Source organism: Balaenoptera acutorostrata, chromosome 3 (assembly GCF_949987535.1).
Source record: "Balaenoptera acutorostrata chromosome 3, mBalAcu1.1, whole genome shotgun sequence".
In the NCBI taxonomy this organism is placed as follows: Eukaryota; Metazoa; Chordata; class Mammalia; order Artiodactyla; family Balaenopteridae; genus Balaenoptera; species Balaenoptera acutorostrata.
In genome coordinates this window covers 137,879,667-137,905,294 of record NC_080066.1, presented here as the reverse complement: position 1 = coordinate 137,905,294, position 25,628 = coordinate 137,879,667, and the positions used below count along the sequence as shown (strand labels likewise).

The window sequence follows — 25,628 nt, the reverse complement described above, 5'->3', positions numbered from 1 at the left end:
GAGAGCCCCAGGCCTACCTTCATCATGCGAGAACCCACAACTCAGAAGTGAACGCACAGCACTGTTCCAGGTGGGTGAACCTCCCGGCGTTCAGCACAAGCAAACAGAAACTGCTTATCTGTAGAGACACGTCTGCAATGCGGGCTGCCCAGGACTCCTAGGGGGAAACCAGTGTCCACTGAAAAATCCGTCCCCGTGAGAGACTACAGATCACACAAGGAAACATCCCAGCATGAGGGAAAGTAAGTAGACATAACAGACAGGACGGTTAGCAAGAACTTGGCAAAATAGAAGTATGTTTGAAATGATTAAAGACTAAGGACACTGAGATTGACTCCACTGTTTTAATAAAATGTTTCCCCATTTAACAAAATGTTGAACAGCTGCTCCCAGGGAGTGTGTGCAAAGTTTGCATAAGGGATTTAAAAGGGGAAAGGTGGGGACGGAGGTCGTTCTCCTGCCATCTTATAGTGGTCTGGCGAGGCCTTTAGGTTTTTTCCTGAGGATCAAGAGCTCAGGGAAACTTTTATATTAACTGCTATACTCAGGTACTCTTAGCCAAAGATTTGCCTCCATTTCTCTTGAGGGTGCACCTTGGTATTTGCCCATCATTGTGAGGTGTGTTGCATTATGAACTGGTAAATGGAACTTTTGGAAACAAACCCCAAAGCTACCTTGAAAACCACTTTAGTACTCATTCAGCGCTCCACTTCTAATTGATTTGATCTGTTGGCTGAGCCACGGCACTAGGAAATCAGTGAGCTTCATGGTGATTAAGAAGAATCATGTCAGAAAGTTTACATAAGGGTCATCAGCAAACGTGAGACTTCAGAGTTACCTGGTCACTAAGCCAACCTTCCCTTTGCCTCATCCTATGATCAAGCCATGGCTTTTATCAGTGGAAGTCCCAAAAATTATATAAAGAGGAGGGGTGCCTGGGGATCTTGTCTTGAAGCTGAAGCAGTCTGTCATTTACATAACATTGAGAATAGATGGGACTGCAGATGCAGGCCTGATGGACTTCATGGTTGTGACAGCCTCACCGACACCTTGAGATGGCAAATGTTAGTTTCAGTGCATCTGGCCAGCAACACACACAGACTTGACTTTGCGCTGGAAGCCGGATGATGCTGTACTTTGGGAAGCAGTAAAGTTTCTATTAAAAATAAAGTATGGGGACTTCCCTGGCAGTCTAGTGGTTAAGACTCTGTGCTTCCAGTGCAGGGGGTGTGGGTTTGATCCCTGGTCGGGGAGCTAAGATCCCACATGCCGTGAGATGTGGACAAAAAAAAAAAAAGTATGAGGACCAAACTCTTCTTTTTCACCAAGGGATTGAAAATTGGATAGTGCGGATGTGAAGAGAGAGCTGTAAGAGTGAGCTGGGGAGAATTTCAGGTCCCCTGAGTGTGGCCTTGTTGCTGCCGAGTAGTTAAACCATAGATCAGAAACCTCAGTGCTCAGGAGAATTTTCAAGGGTGTCTTAGGCAAAGTGCAGTGTTTTCGTTTTTTTTCCCTCGCAATCGGGTGTAGAGGAGGGGCCTAGACAAGTTGTATTTTCCCTTCGTGAGCAATGTCGTATATCATGCTTGCCTTTTTGGGAAGAGAAAGAAGCACACATGGAGGGATAGTTTCTTCTTCATTAATGCACCATGTACTTCATGTGGTTGAAGTTCGTGACAGCCTTCTTTTTTTTTTTTTTTTTTTTAAACATCACCCCAGAGCAGACGCCCAGCTTCCCAGGCTAATTTCTGGACTTTTGGAGTTGTTTTTTTTTTTTAATTTTTATTTATTTGTTATTTATGGCTGTGTTGGGTCTTCGTTTCTGTGCGAGGGCTTTCTCTAGTTGCAGCAAGGGGGGGCCACTCTTCATCGCGGTGCCCGGGCCTCTCATTATCGCGGCCTCTCATGTTGCAGAGCACAGGCTCCAGACGCGCAGGCTCAGTAATTGTGGCTCACGGGCCTAGTTGCTCCGCGGCATATGGGATCTTCCCAGACCAGGGCTCGAACCCGTGTCCCCTGCATTGGCAGGCAGACTCTCAACCACTGCACCACCAGGGAAGCCCCCGTGACAGCCTTCTCATCATACAGTTGATACATGCAGTTTATGTTTTGTCAGTATGGTTATCATTAATAAATGACCCCAAGAAGATGTGCAGTTGATTACAAGATGTTTTCTTTGCAGCTCCCCAGTAGGTATCTAGTGTCATTCCTAAGTTTGCTGTCAACTAAAGACGTCCTTAATATTACTTGAAAGTAGAGATTAGGGTATCTGGGCCCTTTGCACCCTTCTCTGTAAATATCGCGCAGAGCCTTCAGAATTAATTGCTTCTTAGATGCACCATTACTGCTCAGTTAGCCCTATGCAAAGAAGTAGGTCATTCTATTCATCAGAATCTCGCTGTTCTGTAATTATGTGAGGAGCAAATAATTATAGATATGGTTTCTGTGTAATTTTAAAGCAGGTAAATATAGCATCATTAGAGCATAATCTATAGCTGGAAAAACTCAAGTTTCTTTAAAAAACATGCAGACAACCTTTAAACCTTGGTAAGTTTTATTATTCTCAAATGTGTTATGTAAGTTGGAAAAAATCTTTGTTTCTTGGGCTGGAAGAGGCACTTATGATTAAATATCAAGGAAGAAAAAGAACTGGTCTCCATTTCTTTCTTTCTTTCTTTCTTTCTTTTTTTTTTTTTTAATTATTTATTTATTTATTTTTGGCTGCATTGGGTCTTCGTTGCTGCTTGCGGTCTCTCTCTAGTTGCAGAGAGCGGGGGCCACTCCTCGTTGTGGCCCGTGGGCCTCTCACTGCGGTGGCCTCTCTCGTTGCAGAGCATGGGCTCCAGTTGCGTGGGCTCTAGTAGTTGTGGCCCACGGGCCCAGTTGCTCCGTGGCACGTGGGATCCTCCCAGACCAGGGATCGAACCCGTGTCCCCTGCATTGGCAGGCGGATTCCTAACCACTGCGCCACCAGGGAAGCCCATCTTTCTTTCTTTTTTAAAATATTTATTTATTTATTTGGCTGCATCGGGTCTTATTTGCGACATGCGGGATCTTTCGTTGTGTGCGCGGGCCTGGTTGCCCCACGGCATGTGGGATCTTAGTTCCCCGACCAGGGATCGAACCCACGTTCCCTGTATTGGAAGGTGGATCCTTAACCACTGGACCACCAGGGGAGTCCCCTCCATTTATTTCTTGACACTGTAGAAACACCATAATTGAAATTTAGTCACCTATGCTTTGAACAAAGGACTATGTACTGATGTTTCATTTTTTATAGGTGGAACATACATTTCTCTTTTCATTGATTAAGATAAAAATCAGGTTTCCCACTTTACTGAAAGATGTAAATGATGTTGAAAATTTGATTATTACAGAGACTGTGTTTATAACCCTTTCAAAATTGAATGTAAGTGGAACTAGCCATAAACTACACCTTGCACAATGCTATATGGAAGGGGTATATTTTTTAAATTCAGGCAGCCTGAAGTCCTTCGATTAGAATTAATTTACATGAATGGAGATGGCTTCTTCCTTGAACTTGGCCAGCTCGCCTGTCTTCCTTGCTTTTTTACTTCTGTTTATTCCGAGAGTTTGTTTTAATGTACAAAATGAATAAAATTGGTATGCCAAAGTGCAGGCCTGCCTATATGGTTGGCAGAATTAGACTAGTGTCTTAGTTTGCATTCTCCCTAAGAGCAAGACGGTGACTTCAGGAAGAGTGGCGAGGGAGTAGGAAGTGAGACGGGGAGGGTGGGGGGCCAGTGAAGGGGGTGGTGCTCATGACTGGATTGTTGCAGGGGCTCCTTGCTGCTGGGGATTCTCTGAGAAGCTGTGTGGAACACACCTCGGGGGTGAGGAAAATGAAGGGATTTACCTGATGTGGTAGGCAGAATAATGGTTCTTCCAAAGAGGTCTACATCCTAATCCGTGGAACCCGTGAATGTGTTACCTTACAAAGAGAACTTTGCCGATGTGAATGAGTTAAGGACCTAGAGAGGGGGAGATTATCATAATAATCTTCTTATAAGACATACTTCTCCTTATAAGACAGAAGTAGCAGGCTCAGAGCCAGGGAAGAAAATACGACAAAGGAAGCAGAGTTTAGAGAGAGATTTGAGGGGCTATGCTGTTGGCTTTGAAGATAGATGAAGGAGCCATGAGCCAAGGGGCCACAGTCTCCAGGAGCTGGAAGAGGCAAGGAAACATATTCTCCTCTAGAACTTCCAGAAGGAACCGGCCCTGCTGATGTCTTGACTTTAGCCCATGAGACTGATTTTGGACTTCTGACCTCCAGAAATATGAGATCAGAAATCTGTGTTGTTTTAAGCCGTTAAATTTGGGGTAGCAGCAATAGGAAACTAATATATCCACCAACTCACAGGCCTCATTGATTGAGGATGGCCTCTAGGACAATATTTCCTTGGTGCTTCTAAATTTATTTAGTTTATTTATTTTTGGCTGTGTCACGTCTTCATTGCTGCGCGGGCTTTCTCTAGTTGCGGCGAGCGGGGGCTACTCTTCAATGCGGTGCGTGGGCTTCTCGTTGCGGTGGCTTCTCTTGTTGCAGAGCACGGGCTGTAGGTGTGTGGGCTTCAGTAGTTGTGCCGCGCAGGCTCAGTAGTTGTGGCTCTAGGGCTCTAGAGCACAGGCTCAGTAGTTGTGGCACACGGGCTTAGTTGCTCAGCGGCATGTGGGATCTTCCCGGACCAGGGCTCGAACCTGTGTCCCCTGCATCGGTAGGCGGATTCTTAACCACTGCGCCACCAGGGAAGTACCTCCTTGGTGCTTCTAGCCACCCCCATGCAGGCTCCTATGATGGATGGACGCCCTCAGGCAGAGAAAGCCTCAGCCTGCACAGGATGGGAGTGGTCTGCAGGGCACCTCTGCAGTGGGCCGGGGCACCAGTGGGCTTGGCTGTACCTGGACAAAGGATTTGATCAACAGAATGTGTAAACGTCCTCATAACCACTTGGAACTAGGTCTGTTGGGTTGTTTCATACGAAGAGTCCAGGTTTCTGAGCCCCTCTGACCATTTCTTTGCTGTCTCTTCTCCTGGCCCATTCTCTTCTGCCTGACCTTTAAATGTTGGGGTTCCTAGGCATTATGCCCTTGGTCTTGTCCAGTTTACTCTGTGATGGTTAATTTTACGTGTCAACTTGACTGGGCCATGTGCTGTCCAGACACTTGGTCATTTTTCTGGGTGTGCTTGTAAGAGTGTTTTTGGATGAGATTAACACTTGAATTGGTAGACAGAGTAGAGCATATTGCCTTCCCTAATGTGAATGGCCCTCATTCAGTCAGTTGAAGACCTGACTAGCATAAAAAGGTTGACCCTCCCCTGAGCAAGAGAGAATTCCTCCTGCCTGACTGCCTTCGAGCTGGGCCACTGGTTTTTTTCCTGCGTTTGGACTTGAACTGAAACATCAGCTTTCTTGGGTCTCTAGGTTGCCAATTCACCCTGCAGATCCTGGACTTGTCAGCTTCCATAAATGCATGAGCCAATTCCTTATGATAAATCCCTTTATATATATATATATCTCTTGTATTGGTTTTGTTTTTCTGGAGAACCCTGTCTAATATACACTCCATACTCCAGGGGGATTTTCTCTGCTCTTGACTTCAGCTTCTATCAATAGGCTGGTCAATCCCAAACCTTGGTCTTCAGCCTGGGTTTCTCCATATCCCAATTTTAAACTGCCAACAGAAACATCCCCATGGATATTGTATAGATACTTTAAACTCCACATATTCAGAGTGAAACTCATTATCATCCCCCTAGGAATCTGCTCCTGCTTTCTGTATTCTGTCTTTTTCCATTACGTCACCATGTACTCTGATCCCATAGTCAGTATCATCAGCATTGCTCATTCTGAGTTTTAAACTTTCAGGATTTCTGCCATTTAGCTCTGTTGTTCCCCAATGGAGAGCAACCCTGGCACACAGGACTGAGTTGGAAAAATCCTACGGCTAAGAAGGAACTAGGAGATCTAGTTTATCCTCATACAAAGACACACACACAAACACAAACACACTGGGCAGGTTGAGGGAGAGAAAAAGAGAGATACATACAGAAAGCAACAGAGCCATACAGATAGGCAGACAGACAGAGTCTGACAGAGAGGGGAAAAAAGGGAGGAAAAGAAAGAGAGATACAGACTACAGTGTGAGATAAAGAGGCATAGAGTGAGAGATAGTGGGAGACCCATGTAGAGGCAGAGAGAGAACATTTGTCAGACAGGGAGGAGAATGTAGAGAAAGCAGGAGCCAGACTAACAGAGGTGAGCAGATACACACTGTGCCCCAGAACTTGAAAAAGCCCTACTGTGTGCTGTTATGGTCACCTGGCCCACCTGCCCAAACCCCTCCCCAAAGTGACCCACTGGCCTGCTGAACAGGTATATGCTTTAGAGCTATAGGGCCTGGGTTCAAATTCCAGCTCAGCCACTGTTTAGCTCCATGGCTTTCAGCACTTTACTTAAGCTTCATTTTCTTCATCAGAAAAATGGGGATAGTAATACCTACCTTGCAAGCTTTTTTGTCATTTGCTCAATAATTATTAGCTCTGCCAAATCCTGATATCCTGTGGCTCCCATCCATTCCCCCCTTTTTTTTTGAATTTTTGAATTTTTTTTATACACCCCCCCCGCTTTTTTAATGTTTTTTTTCTTTTTTAACATCTTTTTTTTTTTAATATATATTTATTTATTTATTTATTTATTTATTTATTTATGGCTGTGTTGGGTCTTCGTTTCTGTGCGAGGGCCTTCTCCAGTTGTGGCAAGTGGGGGCCACTCTTCATCGCGGTGCGCGGGCCTCTCACTATCGCGGCCTCTCCCGTTGCGGAGCACAGGCTCCAGACGCGCAGGCTCAGCAGTTGTGGCTCACGGGCCCAGCTCTCCGCGGCATGTGGGATCCTCCCAGACCAGGGCTCGAACCCGTGTCCCCTGCATTGGCAGGCAGATTCTCAACCACTGCGCCACCAGGGAAGCCCCCTTTTTTAACATCTTTATTGGAGTAATATTGCTTTACAATGTTGTGCTAGTTTCTGCTGTACAATAAAGTGAATCAGCTAAACATATACATATATCCCCATATCTCCTCCCTCTTGCATCTCCCTCCCACCCTCCCTATCCCACCACTCTAGGTGGTCACAAAGCACTGAGCTGATCTCCCTGTGCTATGCAGCTGCTTCCACTAGCTATCTATTTTACATTTGGTAGTATATATTAGTCCATGCCACTCTCTCACTTCATCCCAGCTTACCTTTCCCCCTCCTCGTGTCCTCAAGTCCATTCTCTACATCTGCGTCTTTATTCCTGTTCTGCCCCTAGGTTCTTCAGAACCATTTTTTTTTTTTTTTTTAGGTTCCATGTATATGTGTTAGCATACGGTATTTGTTTTTCTCTTTCTGACTTACTTCACTCTGTATGACAGCCTCTAGGTCCATCCACCTCACTACAAATAACTCAGTTTCGTTTCTTTTTATGGCTGAGTAATATTTCATTGTATATATGTGCCACATCTTTATCCATTCAACTATCGATGGACACTTAGGTTGCATCCATGTCCAGGCTATTGTAAATAGACCTACAAAGAACATTTGGTACATGACTCTTGTTGAATTATGGTTTTCTCAGAGTATATGCCCAGTAGTGGGATTGCTGGGTCGTATGGTAGTTCTATTTTTAGTTTTTTAAGACACCTCCATACTGTTCTCTATAGTGGCTGTATCAATTTACATTCCCACCAACAGTGCAAGAGAGTTCCCCTTTCTCCACACCCTCTCCAGCATTTATTGTTTGTAGATTTTTTGATGATGGCCATTCTGACTGGTGTGAGGTGATACCTCATTGTAGTTTTGATTTGCATTTCTCTAATGATTAGTGTTGTTGAGCATCCTTTCATGTGTTTGTTGGCAATCTGTATATCTTCTTTGGAGAAATGTCTATTTAGGTCTTCTGCCCATTTTTGGATTGGGTTGTTTGTTTTTTTGATATTGAGCTGCATGAGCTGCTTGTAAATTTTGGAGCTTAATCCTTTGTCTGTTGCTTCATTTGCAAAAATTTTCTCCCATTCTGAGGTTGTCTTTTTGTCTTGTTTATGGTTTCCTTTGCTGTGCAAAAGCTTTTAAGTTTCATTAGGTCCCATTTGTTTATTTTTCTTTTTATTCCCATTTCTCTAGCAGGTGGGTCAAAAAGGATCTCTCTGTGATTTATGTCATAGAGTGTTCTGCCTGTATTTTCCTCTAAGAGTTTTATAGTGTCTGGCCTTACATTTAGGTCTTTAATCCATTTTGAGTTTATTTTTGTGTATGGTGTTAGGGAGTGTTCTAATTTCATTCTTTTACATGTAGCTGTCCAGTTTTCCCAGCACCACTTATTGAAGAGGCTCTCTTTTCTCCATTGTATATTCTTGCCTCCTTTATCAAAAATAAGGTGATCATATGTGTGTGGGTTTATCTCTGGGCTTTCTATCCTGTTCCATTGATCTGTATTTCTGTTTTTGTGCCAGTACCATACTGTGTTGATTACTGTAGCTTTGTAGTATAGTTTGAAGTGCAGGAGCCTGATTCCTCCAACTCTGTTTTTCTTTCTCAAGATTGCTTTGGCTATTCGGGGTCTTTTGTGTTTCCAGGCAAATTGTGAAATTTTTCGTGCTAGTTCTTTGAAAAATGCCATTGGTAGTTTGATAGGGATTGCATTGAATCTGTAGATTGCTTTCGGTAGTATAGTCATTTTCACAATGTTGATTCTTCCAATCTAGGAACATGGTATATCTCTCCATCTGTTTGTGTCATCTTTAATTTCTTTCATCAGTGTCTTATAGTTTTCTCCATACAGGTCTTTTGTCTCCTTAGGTAGGTTTATTCTTAGGTATTTTATTGTTTTTGTTGCAATGTTAAATGGGAGTGTTTTCTTAATTTCTCTTTCAGATTTTTCATCATTACTGTATAAGAATGCAAGTGATTCCTGTGCGTTAATTTTGTATCCTGCTACTTTACCAAATTCATTGATTAGCTCTAGTAGTTTTCTGGTAGCATCTTTAGGATTCTCTATGTATAGTATCATGTCATCTGCAAGCAGTGACAGCTTTACTTCTTTTCTGATTTGGATTCCTTTTATCTCTTTTTCTTCTCTGATTGCTATGTTGAAAACTTCCAAAACTATGTTGAATAATAGTGGTGAGAGTGGGCAACCTTGTCTTGTTCCTGATCTTAGTGAAAACGGTTTCAGTTTTTCACCATTGAGAATGTTGTTGGCTGTGGGTTTGTCATATATGACCTTTATTATGTTGAGGTAAGTTCCCTCTATGCCTACTTTCTGGAGTGTTTTTATCATAAATGGGTGTTGAATTTTGTCAAAAGTTTTTTCTGCATCTATTGAGATGATCATATGGTTTTTCTCTTTCAATTTGTTAATTTGGTGTATCACATTGATTTGCGTATATTGAAGAACCTTGCATTCCTGGGATAAACCCCACTTGATCATGGTGTATGATCCTTTTAATGTGCTGTTGGATTCTGTTTGCTAGTATTTTGTGGAGGATTTTTACATCTATGTTCATCAGTGATATTGGCCTGTAGTTTTCTTTCTTTGTGACATCTTTGTCTGGTTTTGGTATCAGGGTGATGGTGGCCTCATAGAATGAGTATGGGAGTCTTCCTCCCTCTGGTATATTTTGGAAGAGTTTGAGAAGGATAGGTGTTAGCTCTTCTGTAAATGTTTGATAGAATTCTCCTGTGAAGCCATCTGGTCCTGGGCTTTTGTTTGTTGGAAGATTTTTAATCACAGTCTCAATTTCAGTACTTGTGATTTTTCTGTTTATATTTTCTATTTCTTCCTGGTTCAGTCTCGGAAGGTTGTGCTTTTCTAAGAATTTTTCCATTTCTTCCACGTGGTCCATTTTATTGGCATATAGTTGCTTGTAGTAATCTCTCATGATCCTTTGTACTTCTGCAGTGTCAGTGGTTACTTCTCCTTTTTCATTTCTAATTCTATTGATTTGAGTCTTCTCCCTTTTTTTCTTGATGAGTCTGGCTAATGGTTTATCGATTTTGTTTATCTTCTCAAAGAACCAGCTTTTAGTTTTATTGATCTTTGCTACTGTTTCCTTCATTTCTTTTTCATTTATTTCCAATCTGATCTTTATGATTTCTTTCCTCCTGCTAACTTTGGGGTTTTTTTGTTCTTCTTTCTCTAATTGCTTTAGGTGTAAGATTAGGTTGTTTATTTGAGATGTTCCTTGTTTCTTGAGGTAGGATTGTTGCTATAAACTTCCCTCTTAGAACTGCTTTTGCTGCATCCCATAGGTTTTGGGTCATCATGTTTTCACTGTCATTTGTTTCTGGGTATTTTTTGATTTCCTCTTTGATTTCTTCAGTGATCTCTTGGTTATTTAGTAGTGTATTGTTTAGCCTCCATGTGTTTGTATGTTTTACAGATTTTTTCCTGTAATTGGTATCTAGTCTCATAGCGTTGTTACTTGATACGATTTCAATTTTCTTAAATTTACCAAGGCTTGATTTGTGACCCAAGATATGATCTATCCTGGAGAATGTTCCATGAGCACTTGAGAAGAAAGTGTATTCTGTTGTTTTTGGATGGAATGTCCTATAAATATCAATTAAGTCCGTCTTGTTTAATGTATCATTTAAAGCTTGTGTTTCCTTATTTATTTTCATTTTGGATGATCTGTCCATTGGTGCAAGTGGGGTGTTAAAGTCCCCTACTATGATTGTGTTACTGTCGCTTTCCCGTTTTATGGTTGTTAGCATTTGCCTTATGTATTGAGGTGCTCCTATATTGGGTGCATAAATATTTACAATTGTTACGTCTTCTTCCTGGATTGATTCCTTGATCATTATGTAGTGTCCTTCTTTGTCTCTTGTAATAGTCTTTATTTTAAAGTCTATTTTGTCTGATATGAGGATTGCTACTCCCGCTTTCTTTTGATTTCCATTTGTATGGAATATCTTTTTCCATCCCCTCACTTTCAGTCTGTATGTGTCCCTAGGTCTGAAGTGGGTCTCTTGTAGACAGCATATATACGGGTCTTGTTTTTGTATCCATTCAGCCAGTCTATGTCTTTTGGTTGGAGCATTTAATCCATTTACATTTAAGGTAATTATCGATATGTATGTTCCTATTACCATTTTCTTAATTGTTTCGGGTTTGTTATTGTATGTCTCTTCCTTCTCTTGTGTTTCCTGCCTAGAGAAGCTCCTTTAGCATTTCCTTTAGTAAAGCTGGTTTGGTGGTGCTGAATTCTCTTAGCTTTTGCTTGTCTGTAAAGGTTTTAATTTCTCCATCATATCTGAATGAGATTCTTGCTGAGTAGAGTAATCTTGGTTGTAGGTTTTTCCCTTTCATCACTTTAAATATGTCCTGTCACTCCCTTCTGGTTTGCAGAGTTTCTGCTGAAAGATCAGCTGTTAACCTTATGGGGATTCCCTTGTATGTTATTTGTTGTTTTCCCTTGCTGCTTTTAATATTTTTTCTTTGTATTTAATCTTTGTTAGCTTGATTAATATGTGTCTTGGCATGTTTCTCCTTGGATTTATCCTGTATGGGACTCTCTGCACTTCCTGGACTTGATTGACTATTTCCTTTCCCATATTAGGGAAATTTTCAACTATAATCTCTTCTAATGTTTTCTCCATCCCTTTCTTTTTCTCATCTTCTTTTGGGACCCCTATAATTCGAATGATGGTATGTTTAATGTTGTCCCAGAGGTCTCTGAGGCTGTCCTCAATACTTTTCATTCTTTTTTCTTTATTCTGCTCTGCAGTAGTTATTTCCACTATTTTATCTGCCAGGTCACTTATCCGTTCTTCTGCTCCAGTTATTCTGCTACTGATTCCTTCTGGAGAATTTTTAATTTCATTTATTGTGTTGTTCATCATTGTTTGTTTGCTCTTTAGTTCTTCTAGGTCCTTGTTAAACGTTTCTTGTATTTTCTCCATTCTAGTTGCAAGATTTTGGATCATCTTTACTATCATTACTCTGAATTCTTTTTTAGGTAGACTGCCCATTTCCTCTTCATTTGTTTGGTCTGCTGGGTTTTTACCTTGCTCCTTCATCTGCTGTGTGTCTTTCTGTCTTCTCATTTTGCTTAACTTACAGTGTTTGGGGTCTCCTTTTAGCAGGCTGCAGGTTCGTAGTTCCTGTTGGTTTTGGTGTCTGCCCCCACTGGCTAAGGTTGGTTCAGTGGGTTATGTAGGCTTCCTGGTGGAGGGTACTGGTGCCTGTGTTCTGGTGGATGAGGCTTGATCTTGTCTTTCTGGTGGGCAGGACCATGTTCGGTGTACACCTTCCCCCTTTCGTGAAAGGGAATTTATATGTGTTTGGGATAAATATAGGTAATAAAACTTTATTATTGGAAATAAAGGAAAATTAAGAATACCCTTCTAAATTAGCAGTTTGGGAGACTTTTCAGCCACAGTCTATTTAAAAACCAACCATACTTACAATTGACAAGATACATGGAAATGTTCTTTTATCTGCAATTTCTTTTTTACTCTCCCCCTCCTCCCTGTTTTCTAGTAGATAAGCTAGGAGAGGGCAAATTGCTGCTCCTGGAACTCCTGTACACAAGAGGGCACTGGTGAGCACAATGGAGAACTTGCTTTTAATGATCCTTCTCTACTTTTTTTGCTTTTAATAATCCTTGTCTACTTTTTTGCCCACATCTACCTCTCTCTGTACAGAAGGAGACCACAGGCATAATTATATTGCTACACTTTCAGACTTGCATCAGTAAAATTTCAAGAAAGAAAACAAACCAGAACCAGTAGGATTAGAATGAATCTGTAGCTGTGGGCTGAGGAATTAACCAAGTGGAAGGGCCTCACCTTCTCATGTTCCCCACTATCGCAATCTACCAGTAACCTCCAGTTGCAAATGTTTACAGAATTTTGTAGGGGTTTTGGGGGGTAAGATATGTTTTTTAAATTTTAAAAGTACTAAAAATTAGAAATAATTTGGAAAATCCTAAAAACACTGTGTAGGGAATAAAAGTCATCCATAATTTGGGGCTTCCCTGGTGGCGCAGTGGTTGAGAATCTGCCTGCTAATGCAGGGGACACGGGTTCGAGCCCTGGTCTGGGAGGATCCCACATGCCGCGGAGCAGCTGGGCCCGTGAGCCACAATTGCTGAGCCTGCGCGTCTGGAGCTTATGCCCCGCGACGGGAGGGGCCGCGATAGAGAAAGGCCCGCGCACCGCGATGAAGAGCGGTCCCCGCACCGCGATGAAGAGTGGCCCCCGCTTGCCGCAACTGGAGAAAGCCCTCGCACGAACCGAAGACCCAACACAGCCAAAAATAAATAAATAAATAAATAAATAAATAAGAAAATCCTTTAAAAAAAAAAAAAAAAAGAAAAAAAAGAAAATACAAAATTTAAAAAAAAATTAAAAAAAAAAAAAAAAGTCATCCATAATTCTACAACCCATTGATGACTTCAGTTAACATTTTGAAGTACATCATTTCAATTACACACATAACATTTTTATCCACAAATGGACTCACATTATACATACTTTATGTTTTTTTATTTGTAATATATAATGCGAACACCATGTCATTATTTTTGTTTAAATAATTTAAATTTTTGTGTAATATTTCACTCTGTAGTCATAGCCTAAGGTTTTATTTCCTTTTGAAAGTGTTTAAACCATTCCTGCTGTTCCATTCAGTGAACAGCATTTAAATAAAATTTTTTATGCATATCCATGATTAATTGTTTAAGGTACATTGCTTCTACAACTGGAACTTTTGATAAAAAATTTAAACTTTTTAAAAAGCTTTTGATATCAATTGCAAATTCTCCATGCAGTTCCAAAAAGTTGTGTCAATTCATACCCCTTTCATCAGTGTGATGTCTCTCTATTAAAAAAAAAGAACTGCAGTTTTTGGTTCTCCTCTTCATAAAGAATCATCTTTTCTTTTTATTAAATATCTTTCCAATATTCTCTCTTCTAGCTTTTGTATTCCCTTATTGATTTCTACTAAGTTTCAAAACCATCATTGTGTTAGATTTATTTTTACACTGCCTTGAACATTTTGCTGAAAACAGTTTATAGAAACTTCATGAAAGGAAATCGTGTTTACTCAAAAGTTGTGAACTCATTTAAAAGCAATATATATTTGCTGAAAGAAGGAAAAAATATTTATTGTCTAATACCGTGTCAAGAACCCTGGTGGATGCCTGAGAAGCACAAGGTGTGATCCTTAGGGGTCGCATGTTCTTAATTGGAGAAACACAGCCAAGCTCACATACTCTGAAGAGCAGTTTTTTCTCAACCTTGTTTAGACCCATGTCCCCCCAAACACTGTCTCACTATCTCTAGTGTATCACCCCTCTCACTAGCCAAGAAGAGTTTGCCCAGCTTTCTTTCTGTAGTTCCTATTATAAACTACAGAACTAGATCCATTGAATGTGCTCTTTCAGATTACCTGTGCGCATATGCACATCCCATGCTAATATGCCTTCCCTCCCCCAGTGAAGAATGACTGCCTTAAGAATCACTCAGGGGCTTCCCTGGTGGCGCAGTGGTTGAGAATCTGCCTGCCAATGCAGGGGACACGGGTTCGAGCCCTGGTCTGGGAAGATCCCACATGCCGCGGAGCAACTGAGCCCGTGAGCCACAATTACTGAGCCTGCGCGTCTGGAGCCTGTGCTCCGCAACAAGAGAGGCCGCGACAGTGAGAGGCCCGCGCACCGCGATGAAGAGTGGCCCCTGCTTGCCGCAACTGGAGAAAGCCCTCGCACAGAAACGAAGACCCAACACAGCCATAAATAAATAAATAAATAAAATTAAAAAAAAAAAAAAAAAAAAAGAATCACTCAAAGCAGGACTTGGAAATTTACTTTAAGCACCTAAGATCTGGACGGATTGTCAATGAGATCTGGCTCGATAAGGCTTAAGTTAAAACGTTTCTCTTGGCAATGAATTTTCTACAGTTGGAAAGCCTATCAGTGCCTCAGACCTTGGCATCATCTGTGCCTCCTTTCCCTCTTCTCCACGCTACCCCTGGGCTGCCATCGACAGGTAGTCAGCCGGCCCCTGCTCACCTCCTCCATGATGTCCTCACACCAGCATTCCTGCTCCCACCTCTCTTTCGCTTTGCTCTTTACGTAATATCCAGCTGATTCCCTGATTCCGGACATCTTGCTTCCGAGGTTGGTGTTCTGCTGTGTGCCCCAGTAATTGGCTCTCCTGCTCTGTCCCTCACTCTCTCAGTCCCTATGTTGCTGCTTGTCATCCATGTCTCATAGACCTGATGTCCTAACCTTTTCTCACTGGAATTAGGTCCCCATATCTTCTACTGATACAGTGTTGAGCACAATGACTGGCCAACACACTGTGCATTGTAAATATTGTTGAACGAATGCATGAATTGGAAGCATTCTCTTGCTTGACTTTATATCTTGGGCTTAGTTGAGCCATGTTAACACAATACTCGTATTTCACGTGTCTTTCTTTTCCCCTTCCTATCCCAGATTTCTTATTTTGGTTTTCTACACTAAGTTCTGTACTAGACACTTTGCACATGTTGTTTCTAATCTTCACAGCCATCTCGTGAGACAAGTATTACCATCTCCATTTCACATATGAGGAAACTGAGCATCCAAGAGGTTTGCTAATTTCTCCAAAGTCACTCAGTGAATCAGTGGTTGACCTCACTTCTCCATGGAACCACTCGCAGAATCACTGATCCATGGCTTAGTTCTTGAGGTGCCTGCACTTTCTTACTTTGCCCTTCCCTTGACTCTTATTTTATTCTGATTGAGCACCGCCGTCTTTGCCTGAATCCCAGTTGAGACAGAAGGAGCAATGAGGGGAGGACAAATCTGAGAGGTCTTGCCAAGGTCTTGACATGAGAGATTGAGGCTGGGGACTGAAGGAGATAGAAGAGCCAAAGGTATCTCCACATCTTCAACCTGAGAGAGCAGAACGGCAATGGTATCGCCAAAAGAAATGGGTAATTGGGAAGTCTTATTCCTGTAGGTTGTTAATCAGATGGTGGTTGGAGTTCCAGTGGCTCTTTCCTCCCTGGTTAACCGTGGCAATTCTATTAGTTTTTCTGAGTCTCAGTTTCCTCTTCTTTCCCCTGAGCATCATCTTACCTGACTCTCATGTTTGTCATTGGTTTGCCTATCAAATGATGCAGTACATATGAACATGCTTTGTAAAGGGTAAAGCCGGACACACGTTAGCTGTCATCACTGATGTCAGATATGTTATTACTAAAGTCAGATAGTAAATGGAGACACCAGCTTCTTGAGTAAAATATGTCTATGCCTGGGGTCAACAGGCTGTGACCAAATCTGGCCTGCTGCCTGTTCTTATACGGCCCATTGGAATGTTTTACAATTTTTTATCTGGTTGAAAAAAAATCAAAAGAAAAGTATTTGTGACATAAGAAAAATCACATGAAATTCACGTTGGTGTCCATACATAAAGTGTATTGGAACAGAGCCAAACCCACTTCCTTATGTGCTACTGTCTATGGCTGCTTTCTCAGTGCAACAGCAGAGTTGAGTAGTTGTGACAGAGATTGTACAGCCTGCAGAGCCTAAAATATTGACTACTTTTAGTAAGAGCTGAGTAGCCCTGGCCTGCCCAGTGCACATTCCTACCTTTGCTCTCTGACACTGATTCAAGTGCAGAATTCCCATTGAGCTTAAAAACTGAGAAAGATGAGAAATAAAGGTAAGGAGAAAAATGTGAATTCCCTGGCGGTCCAGTGGTTAGGACTCTGCGCTTTCACTGCCAAGGGCCCAGGGGGTCAAAAAAAAAATTAAAAAAAAAAAAGATAAGGAGAAAATGTCAGGTTAGAAGTAAACTTGATATTCTGAAGGTGTTCTCCTCTCTCTTCTCCCAGACCTCCCCCCAAATAATAGAAAATACATTTAACAGACAAAAATATTCTCTGTTCCTTTAACGATATGTGAGGGATATATTTGTGCTCTTTTTTTTTTTTTGTATTTTTAAATGAATGAGAATAAAAATAAGACTATTGCTGTCATTATGTTAATACTGTTGACCCATTCACTGTACTTCATACAATAATACCTTCATTGTATCAAATTAACTTAATACATGAAATATAAGTAAGTTACCAAATGAATTTAACACAATGAACTATAAGTAAAAAGATGGCTATTTACATTTTCTTTTCTTATTTTCTGTAGTGAGAAGCTGGATGGAAAAACTAAAAGACAAGGTAAGAGAAGTGTTTTCTTCCTTTGGATTTATCTTAGAGGGCATGGCTTTGTCAAGTAAAAGATCTTGAGAGTAATGGAGCTTTATTTCATTATTCTGATTATGGTAATCTATGCAAAGATACAGGGCCACTTCCAGGTGCCCAGCAAGAAAGGAGGTCTTCCCTTTAAGGTCTGTATAATACAAGGGATGCCTTATTCTTTGGAGTGCCATTCATACTTATGGAATGTAATTCCTGGTATGTACAACTGAGTAACACCCTTTACATATCAAGATGGAGTTCCTTTTAGGGAATTGCAGGAGTGTGATCCCATTCTAGTGCGCATTTCATGTCCCAATGCAAGGATCTTTTAAACCTGATCTTCCTATATGAGGAAGAAATACCTTGGATTTTGGAAGGCATTGATTTTTCTGACCCAAGGACATAAATTGATGGACTTGATTTAGGAATAAAACTTTGTGATGGAAAGGGCATCCTTAAACCATAGTGGGAGGTGGGATTAAAAACACCTGAACACCTAAGCACTCTCCTTAGGCCCACTTTTATGTAGTCTATCATAGTGCCACTGCTAACTGAGTGATAATGAGCTGGCCTATCTGGAATGGCCAACTATAGAGAAATATTTTCCTCTCTTGCATTAATTCTGCCATCAACATCTGTGACTGACAATATTAACTTCCTTCCAGGTTTATATTTTTCATTTTCTTTTAATTTTCAACACTCTCTAAGGTTTCATTTTTGGTACCTTGTAATTTCAAACTGGAATTACTCATAAAAATATTGGTGGAATTCTGAACTCCTTGCTGTAGCCTGTGTCAGATCCCATTACTATAAACCAGCTCAGATTTCACTGGGGGTTTAGTTAAATGGAAATCGTTTCAACTGCCAGATAGGAGTTACTTCCAATTTGCCTGTCTTAGAATATACATCTGTTGATGGTATCTCATATCTTTTTTTATTATTTGAGGTCAATTTCCCCCATATTTGAATGATTAATATTTATTTTGCTACAGTTTAATGTTAAAGGATAAAAGAAAACATTCAACTGCAATTAAAATTGTATAATTATATTAATTCTTCTCTATTATTTTTCTGCTTCTCAGTAAAATTTAGCATATATAGTTTTTGAGAATGAGATTATTTTATGTTCATATATATTAAAAGTGACGTTGAAGAATTTTAAGCCTGTTGACATCAGTGGAGGCCATTCTGGTATCTGTAATGGGTCCAGTTGTCTAAGGGAGGTGTAATCAGAGGACTGAGCAAGATTTGGGGTAAGAGAAGCGCAAAAGTTTAGAACTGAATATATTTACATTGATAGTGCTTCTTGTTATTTTTCAGGGGAAAATATGATGCAATGAAAAGTAAACAGGCTCTGGTAGTTTAATCTAGGAGTCCGTATATCATTGTTTCTATAGAAAATATCCTTCTGAATTACAAAAATGGACAAAAAATAGACTTAAGAAAACAAATGTTGGCATGTAGCCTGTTTTGAAGTTGGATGTTGCAAAGTTTCTTACCTGTATGTATATATAGCTTCACCACTCCGTTTAGAAATCTGTGTAGCTTTGGAGAAAGGCTGTATTTTCTCTTCTTGCGGACCATTCCTTCTTGTCTCAAAGGCCTGGCACCCTCTCCCTGCTCCATTTCACCAAGAGAAATAATTTTATGTATGGCCTCAGTTTTCTGGACTATTTTGAAGGCTTTCCAGCCCTCTTTTCATTTTATTCTGTAGTATTTTTTCAGTTATGTCTTAGTTTTAAAAAATTGGAAGAAAAATAGTTGAAACTCCCACCGGGTTGACTTGCTTTATGCCTTGTCTTCATTTTTTTTTAAATTTAACCATTTTTTAAATTGTAGTTAATTTACAATGTTGTATTAGTTTCAGGTATACAGCAAAGTGATTCAGTTATACACACATATAGATCTCTATTCTTTTTCAGATTCTTTTCCCATATAGGTTATTACAGAATGCTGAGTAGAGTTCCTTGTGCTATACAGTAGGTTCTTGTTGATTATCTATTTTATATATAGTAGTGTGTATATGTTAATCCCAAACTCCTAATTTATCCTTCCCCCTCCCCCTGCTACCTCCTTTGGTAACTATAAATTTGTTTTCTATGTCTGTGAGTCTATTTCTGTTTTGTAAGTAAGTTCATTTGTATCATTTTTTTTAGATTCCACATGTAAGTGATATCATATGTTATTCGTCTTTCTCTGACTTACTTCACTTAATATGATAATCTCTAGGTCCATCCATGTTGCTGTACTTGCCTTCCATATTTTGATTTTTTCTTGGAGGGACTCAGTCTAATCAGTCCTCTCCCTCTGGGAGTGAAATATTATACACTTACTTGATACATACAATCATATGTGTACACACATATATGTATATATATATAAAATATATGTATACATATCTTCCTCTCTCTCTCTCCCTCCTTCCCTTTCTCTTCCTCTCTTCCCCCTCTTCCTCTTTCTCTTCATATGTCTAGCTAGCTAGCTATCATCTATAAAAGTCTCATGAGTCATTATCTTCAGAAACTATTTGAGAGTGAAACTATTGCCATTTTGTTGAAAGTCACAGAGTCCCTTAGAACTGAAAGCTAAACTACATATTTAACTGGCTCTTCAGTCAACCCAGAACATCTTCTCAGTTTAGCTTCATTTAATTGGTCCTGATATTGATTTCCCTCTTAGTTAGCTGGACTCTAGAAAGGGTGGTAGGTGTTCTAAAAAGTTCTGAATTATTCTCTTTGTTGTTATTGTTTAGTCTTCCTATATTAGGTAGGATTAAGATCAGCTATGAGTGACAGACAACCCCCAATGACAATGGCTTAACCAAGAGAGAACTTTGTTTGTCTCTCATTTATGAGTCTGGAGGTAGCAATCAGGGGTTAGTGAGGAGCAACATTGAAGGCTCAGGCTCCTTCTGTTTGATGCTCCATGATTTGTGACCTTTATTCTCAAGGTCATCTCGTGGTCCCGGATGGCAATTAGGTCCATACTCTAGCCAGAAGGAAGGAAGGAAAAGGGAGGCTAAGATATCCCTCCCCCTTTAAAAGGGAAGATAAAGGCACTCTGCCATTCTTAAAGGGGGGGTGGGTAAAGGCTCTGCTCCCCCCTTGAAGAGCATGCTCTGGAAGTTGCACGTGTCACTAATGTATCGTCTCCTTAGTGAGGCTTATCACATGGTCACATCCAGCTGCATAGAAGGCAGGGAGAAGTAATCGTTATTCTGTGCCCAGCCCAGATGGGAGGTTCTATTGCTCTAGAAGAAGGGGCGAATGGCTATCGAGGGACAGTCCCTATACTCATTCCATCATTAACCTTCTTCCTGTTTAAATGTCCAAGGTAGTGATGCTTGTTTGGCAGATCCTTACCTGGCTACCTATTGATGTATTTTTTCAACATCTATATTGTTTCTCAAAATTGAAGATGCATCAAAATTTTAGTTGTATAATACAGACCAGCCCTGTTGTTATATCACCAAGATCGTTCTATTTCTTCTGGCTTTAGGAAATAATCCAGAAAATGGATGATCCAGCCTATACTTCATAACAGTGATTCTCATGTATAGTCTGCGCCAGTAGCATTGCATCACCTGGGAGCTTGTTAGAAATACAAAATCTCAGGTCCCTTACTAGACCTACTGAATCAGAAACTCGGGGAAAGGGGTCCAACAATCTGTGTTTTGACAAGTCTTGCAGGTGATTCTGATGCATGTTCAAGTTTGAGAACCACTGTTGAATAGACATCATAAGGGTACTTCTGAATTCAGCAGACTTTAGGCAGTACAGTGTATCATATGGTTTTCTTATCGTTTTCTTGAAAACCAGTGTTTCTGAACAAACACAGTATCCTGAGAAGGAAGGATACCTTTCTCATAAATATAAAACAAAACAAACAAACCAAAACCAAACAAAAACAAAAAACAACTATATCTAGTAAATTTTATCTTAACAATACATTGTTTAATTTTCAAACTGTTTATTTGGAAATAATTTCAAATTTACAGAAAAGATACAAGAATAAGGATAGTACAAAGAATACCCCTGTTCCTTTTCTCCAGATGCACTTATTCTTCCCACGTTACCCCATTTCTATCTCTGCTCTTTTTTTCTGAGCCATTTGAGGGAAAGCTGCATACATCATGGTCCTTTTACACCAAATACTTCAGTGCGTATTACCTATGAATAGGAATATTCTGTTAGCAAACCATAATACAATTATCAGCTTGAGTACATTTAACATTGATATCATACTTTTATCTGTTCTGGCACCTGGATTTCAGTCTTTTGGTTAACAGACCCAAAATCTCCTTTATAAATTCATTGTTCTCCTCCATTACTGGATCTAGTCTAGGGTCATGTAACACATTTAGTTGTCAGGATTCTTTAGTTTTCTTTAATGTGGACCATTTGCATAACCATCTTTTGTCTTTCATGACTCTGATATTTTTTAAAGAATACAGTGCTTTAAAAAAATAGAATATTCAGTTTAGGTTTATTGGACGTTTCCTCATGATTAGATTCAGGTTATGCATTCTTGGTTAGAATATGCACAGATGCAGTTGTGTTCTTCTTGGCAAGTTACGTGTGGAGGGATGTGCACGTCCAGTAATTCTGAACAGAGAAAAGGTGCTAGGCAGAATTTATAACTTAATATGCACGTGTCTTATTTGTTTTCATTTCTACAGGAAACAAGTCATGGGCAATTCTAAAAACAGAGCTTATTTTCAGTTAGTCAGTTTTGTATGTATGAGGGATGGTTAAATTATATTTGAAGAGGGTAGGTTGCTTTATTCCCATCTTGTAATTTACTTGTAATTTCAAAGCACAGGCAGATCACACACAGACACACACACACACACACACACACACGAGGGAATAAAAAGAGGAGAGAGAGAGTAATTGAATTTTTGAGAAGCCTACATGATTTAAAGCTCTAGAAACAAGAAACCTCAATGTGTAAATAAGAAACATGCAAAGAGTGACACATTTTGTAATATTCATATTTTTGGTGGGGGGGTTGAGTTACATAGTGTGAGGAGACCCACTCAGAGGTTGATCAAGTTGAGCTTCCAAAAGTTCAAATATCATCCTTTGAATGTACAGCTCTGTAAAATCTAATCTACTGTGCTTAAAATTATCGTACATCAACATATATATATATTTCCATGCACTGGGAATGGTGATGTAAAAAGAAATTCCTAGTTCTGGTGAGAGCAATGGAAAATTACAGACTTTTATAAGCCTTTCGTAGATCTAGAAGAAAGTTTGGGTTTCTGTAAAGCATATTAATTTGTTGGAAAATGACTGAGCTTTGTTTCCTGGGGAAAAACACTTAGTATGCTGAGGAACAATGCTATGTTCTCAAATTAATGGAAAAAATTCCACATTCTGCTCTAACTCAAGATCCTGGAAAACAAAACCAGTGAACGAGCTGGCTGTGTACAAGAGGATGCTGCAGTTTTGTAAGGTCTTGTCCCTTTGATTAATTCTAGAAATGTTGGGAAAGCATCATAGCCTGCTTACTTCGGCACTTGTTAGAAAACTTTTATTTTTTGTCCTTCTCTGTTTGGGGCTCATTCTGAAAGATACTGGAAATAGTTTTTGCTATATTAAAATTTTTAGAAATAGTCAAATAAGTGAACAGACTCGTGGTTTTTCCTCCATAAAATGATGTCTATCAAAAGTACTTATTACAGCACTTTTAAAATTGTTAATTGTTTACGGTTTTTTTCTGGGTAGGCTTCTAGAAGGGGCCATCGTGGAAGGTAAACCAGTGTCGTGTTCCTCTATGAAAGGCTCTGGTTATTCATCCACCTCTATCCCTTAGGTGTCTTATTGGCCAAGATGCAGGGAACACCCTTAGGGTGATGGCCTTACCTTGAACTTGGGTTGGTCCTGAGCTACTTACTCAAGCCCAGTGATGTGTGGAGATCATGCTGCTCTCTCAGGACTGAATTATCCATAGTAACACCTTGGGGATGTTGGAGACCCACATGCGTTTGAAACCTCCAGGCTCTTTTGGAAGTACCAGTGTTGTTAGCAGTGATCTTTGTGCCCCTCTCTGCCACTTTCTTTCTTTGGGACTGGGGACACTCAGAATTTCCTTCCAACCTTCAACTTTGGCCTTGTCCACTGGGCAGATATTTTCTTTCATATAAATGAATCCATCCACATTATGTGCAACTCTCTCCTCATCCTTGTCTTTTTTGCCTGGGGTCCAACACCTAACATACTTCCTCTTTCCTTTGCAGGTCCTTCTCTTCCCTGCTGTCTCCAGAAACTCTCACTTTTCACTTCCATACAAGCACATTCCTCTTTCCTTTCTTACCATGATGCAGCTAAGATGGTGAGAGAGGGACCACCAAAGTCAAGGCCCTCCTTCTGCCCTCTAAGAAGCACAATATTCCATTGGGCACGTCAACTCCCCCTGGAGCTTGACTCAGGCTGGTATTTCCAATTTATAGCATTTTAATAGTCCTGGTATTCTCAGAGGCTTACTTCATCCATCTTTAATACAAATTATATTTCTGTCACCAAAACCTGGTGTTGACAAATGTGCATAAGCAAGTGGCTGGAGGTGCCACTAGGTCTGGCTGATTTATTAGGTACTTCTTCTACGTATTTGAAATACCCCAAAATCTCTCTCTCTGTTGCCTTCTCTCTAAAAAGTAACTTTATTCCAGGTGCTATTTTATAACAAAGCAGACAGGAGATTTCAAAGTGTCTAAAAACCCACTGCCCTCCAGCAGAACTGGGAAACCCAGGGCAGCAGTTGTTTAGCATCCTAATGTGTGTTTCTTTTCCTGTGCAGGCTGGCTATATGTCTGGGATGCTGGTGCCCGTAGGCGTTGGGATAGCTGGAGCCTTGTTCATCTTGGGAGCGCTCTACAGCATTAAGGTGATGAATCGCCGAAGGAGAAATGGCTTCAAAAGGCATAAAAGAAAGGTATGGAATCAACAACAGCAAAACCTAATCAGTTCCCGAACATTCTTCGCTTTTCTAATTTGCTTAATAAAGCACACGGGGCTTAATGATGCATGAATGGTACTGACGTGCCCAGCGGTTCTGATTAGCTGCTGCAGCTGCTGCCTCGGCTTGGTTTGTTCACGTGTCTTTTAAAGGGGGCCTGTTCCTCAGCTTTGCTCTGCGACAGAAAGAGTTTAATGCTTTTCTGTTTTCTTTCCCCAGCAGAGAGAATTCAACAGCATGCAAGATCGAGTAATGCTCTTAGCTGACAGCTCTGAAGATGAATTTTGAATTGGACTGGAATTTAATTGGAAGAGTCAACGACCTTATTATTTTATTTTTTATTTGGGGGCAAAAAACAGAGAACAACATTCTGCCATACTGGGGCTGTCAGGCCATCAGTTTCATTATCTGCTGGGTAGTAGATTTTTCTTGTACTGAGCAGAAAAGGCATGCTGTATATGAACTGTAATATGCAGTATTTGTTTTTATTCTGTAGTGAATTTTCCACAACCATGGGCTACAACTCGTAAATATGCAGCATACATGTTGTTCAGTAGGAGTTGCTAGGTTAGGTAAATATTTTGTATTTTTCGACATTGTCTTGTCCTTGGTTTGGATTACATGCGCTGAAGTATAACAATTATTGCTGCCAAGGCACACTTGACTCTGAAATAGAAATCTTAACAAAGAAGAACTCGTGATGACTGTTCTACCTACTTGAATCCCTAGGCTTGTGGGCCATGGCACATACTACATGTGCATCAAAACTAGCAGCAACTCAGAGTGAAATCTTTTTCATCAAGAAGATCTCTCAGCACATTAGGATATATATAGATTTGTTTGTACCTTACATTATGTACTTGTCTCCTGGTTTTTATTATTTTTCCCCTTCCCTTTTATTCTTATTCTTGGCAAAGAAAAAATGCACTAGAAATAATGCATTAAATTGACTCTCGGTCTTAATGTAAGCTTGCTTTCTTAAATCGTGTAATTGAGTCCAAAAGACCTATCAATAGATTCTTACAAGTTTATCATTAAGAGACGTCCTTTTTTGTCAAGAAGAAATAAGGAAGAAATCAAGAGGAAAAGGAGGATAGATAAGCTCCCAGAGCATTTATCTCTGCCATTTGGCTTTGTGCTTGTTTGGCTACCATTCTGAATTATTCAAAGTGTTGCTTTTCTGCATCTGTGGTCTTGGCCATGCAATGATTGGGCTGCCATTGGTCCTCGTTTGGCTTTATTAGAAAAACACATTCTGTGGTAGGAGCAGACTCAGGGGCTAGAGTCCTGGCACATGACGGAACTTATGATAAACCAGCCTGTCTCAGGGCATCTCACTTTGGGCGATGCTGGACTGTGTTTGATCATTTCTCATTTCCCTTGGAATGTAATTCCTTGCCCTGTCTTTTGCAT

At 40.3% G+C, this 25,628-nt stretch overlaps 1 protein-coding gene across 1 annotated transcript in view; it reads left to right on the top strand.

The window, feature by feature from the left end:
- The window catches only part of ARMH4 (armadillo like helical domain containing 4), a 140,156-nt gene extending 114,984 nt beyond the window's left edge, over positions 1–25,172 (top strand). Inside the window, exons 6-8 of the mRNA XM_057543697.1 lie at positions 17,200–17,231; positions 24,057–24,191; positions 24,435–25,172. Coding sequence (XP_057399680.1) covers positions 17,200–17,231; positions 24,057–24,191; positions 24,435–24,503 — 236 coding nt within the window. The 3' untranslated portion in view covers positions 24,504–25,172. The remainder of the gene's footprint in view (positions 1–17,199; positions 17,232–24,056; positions 24,192–24,434) is intronic.
- The last annotated feature ends 456 nt before the right edge of the window (positions 25,173–25,628 follow it).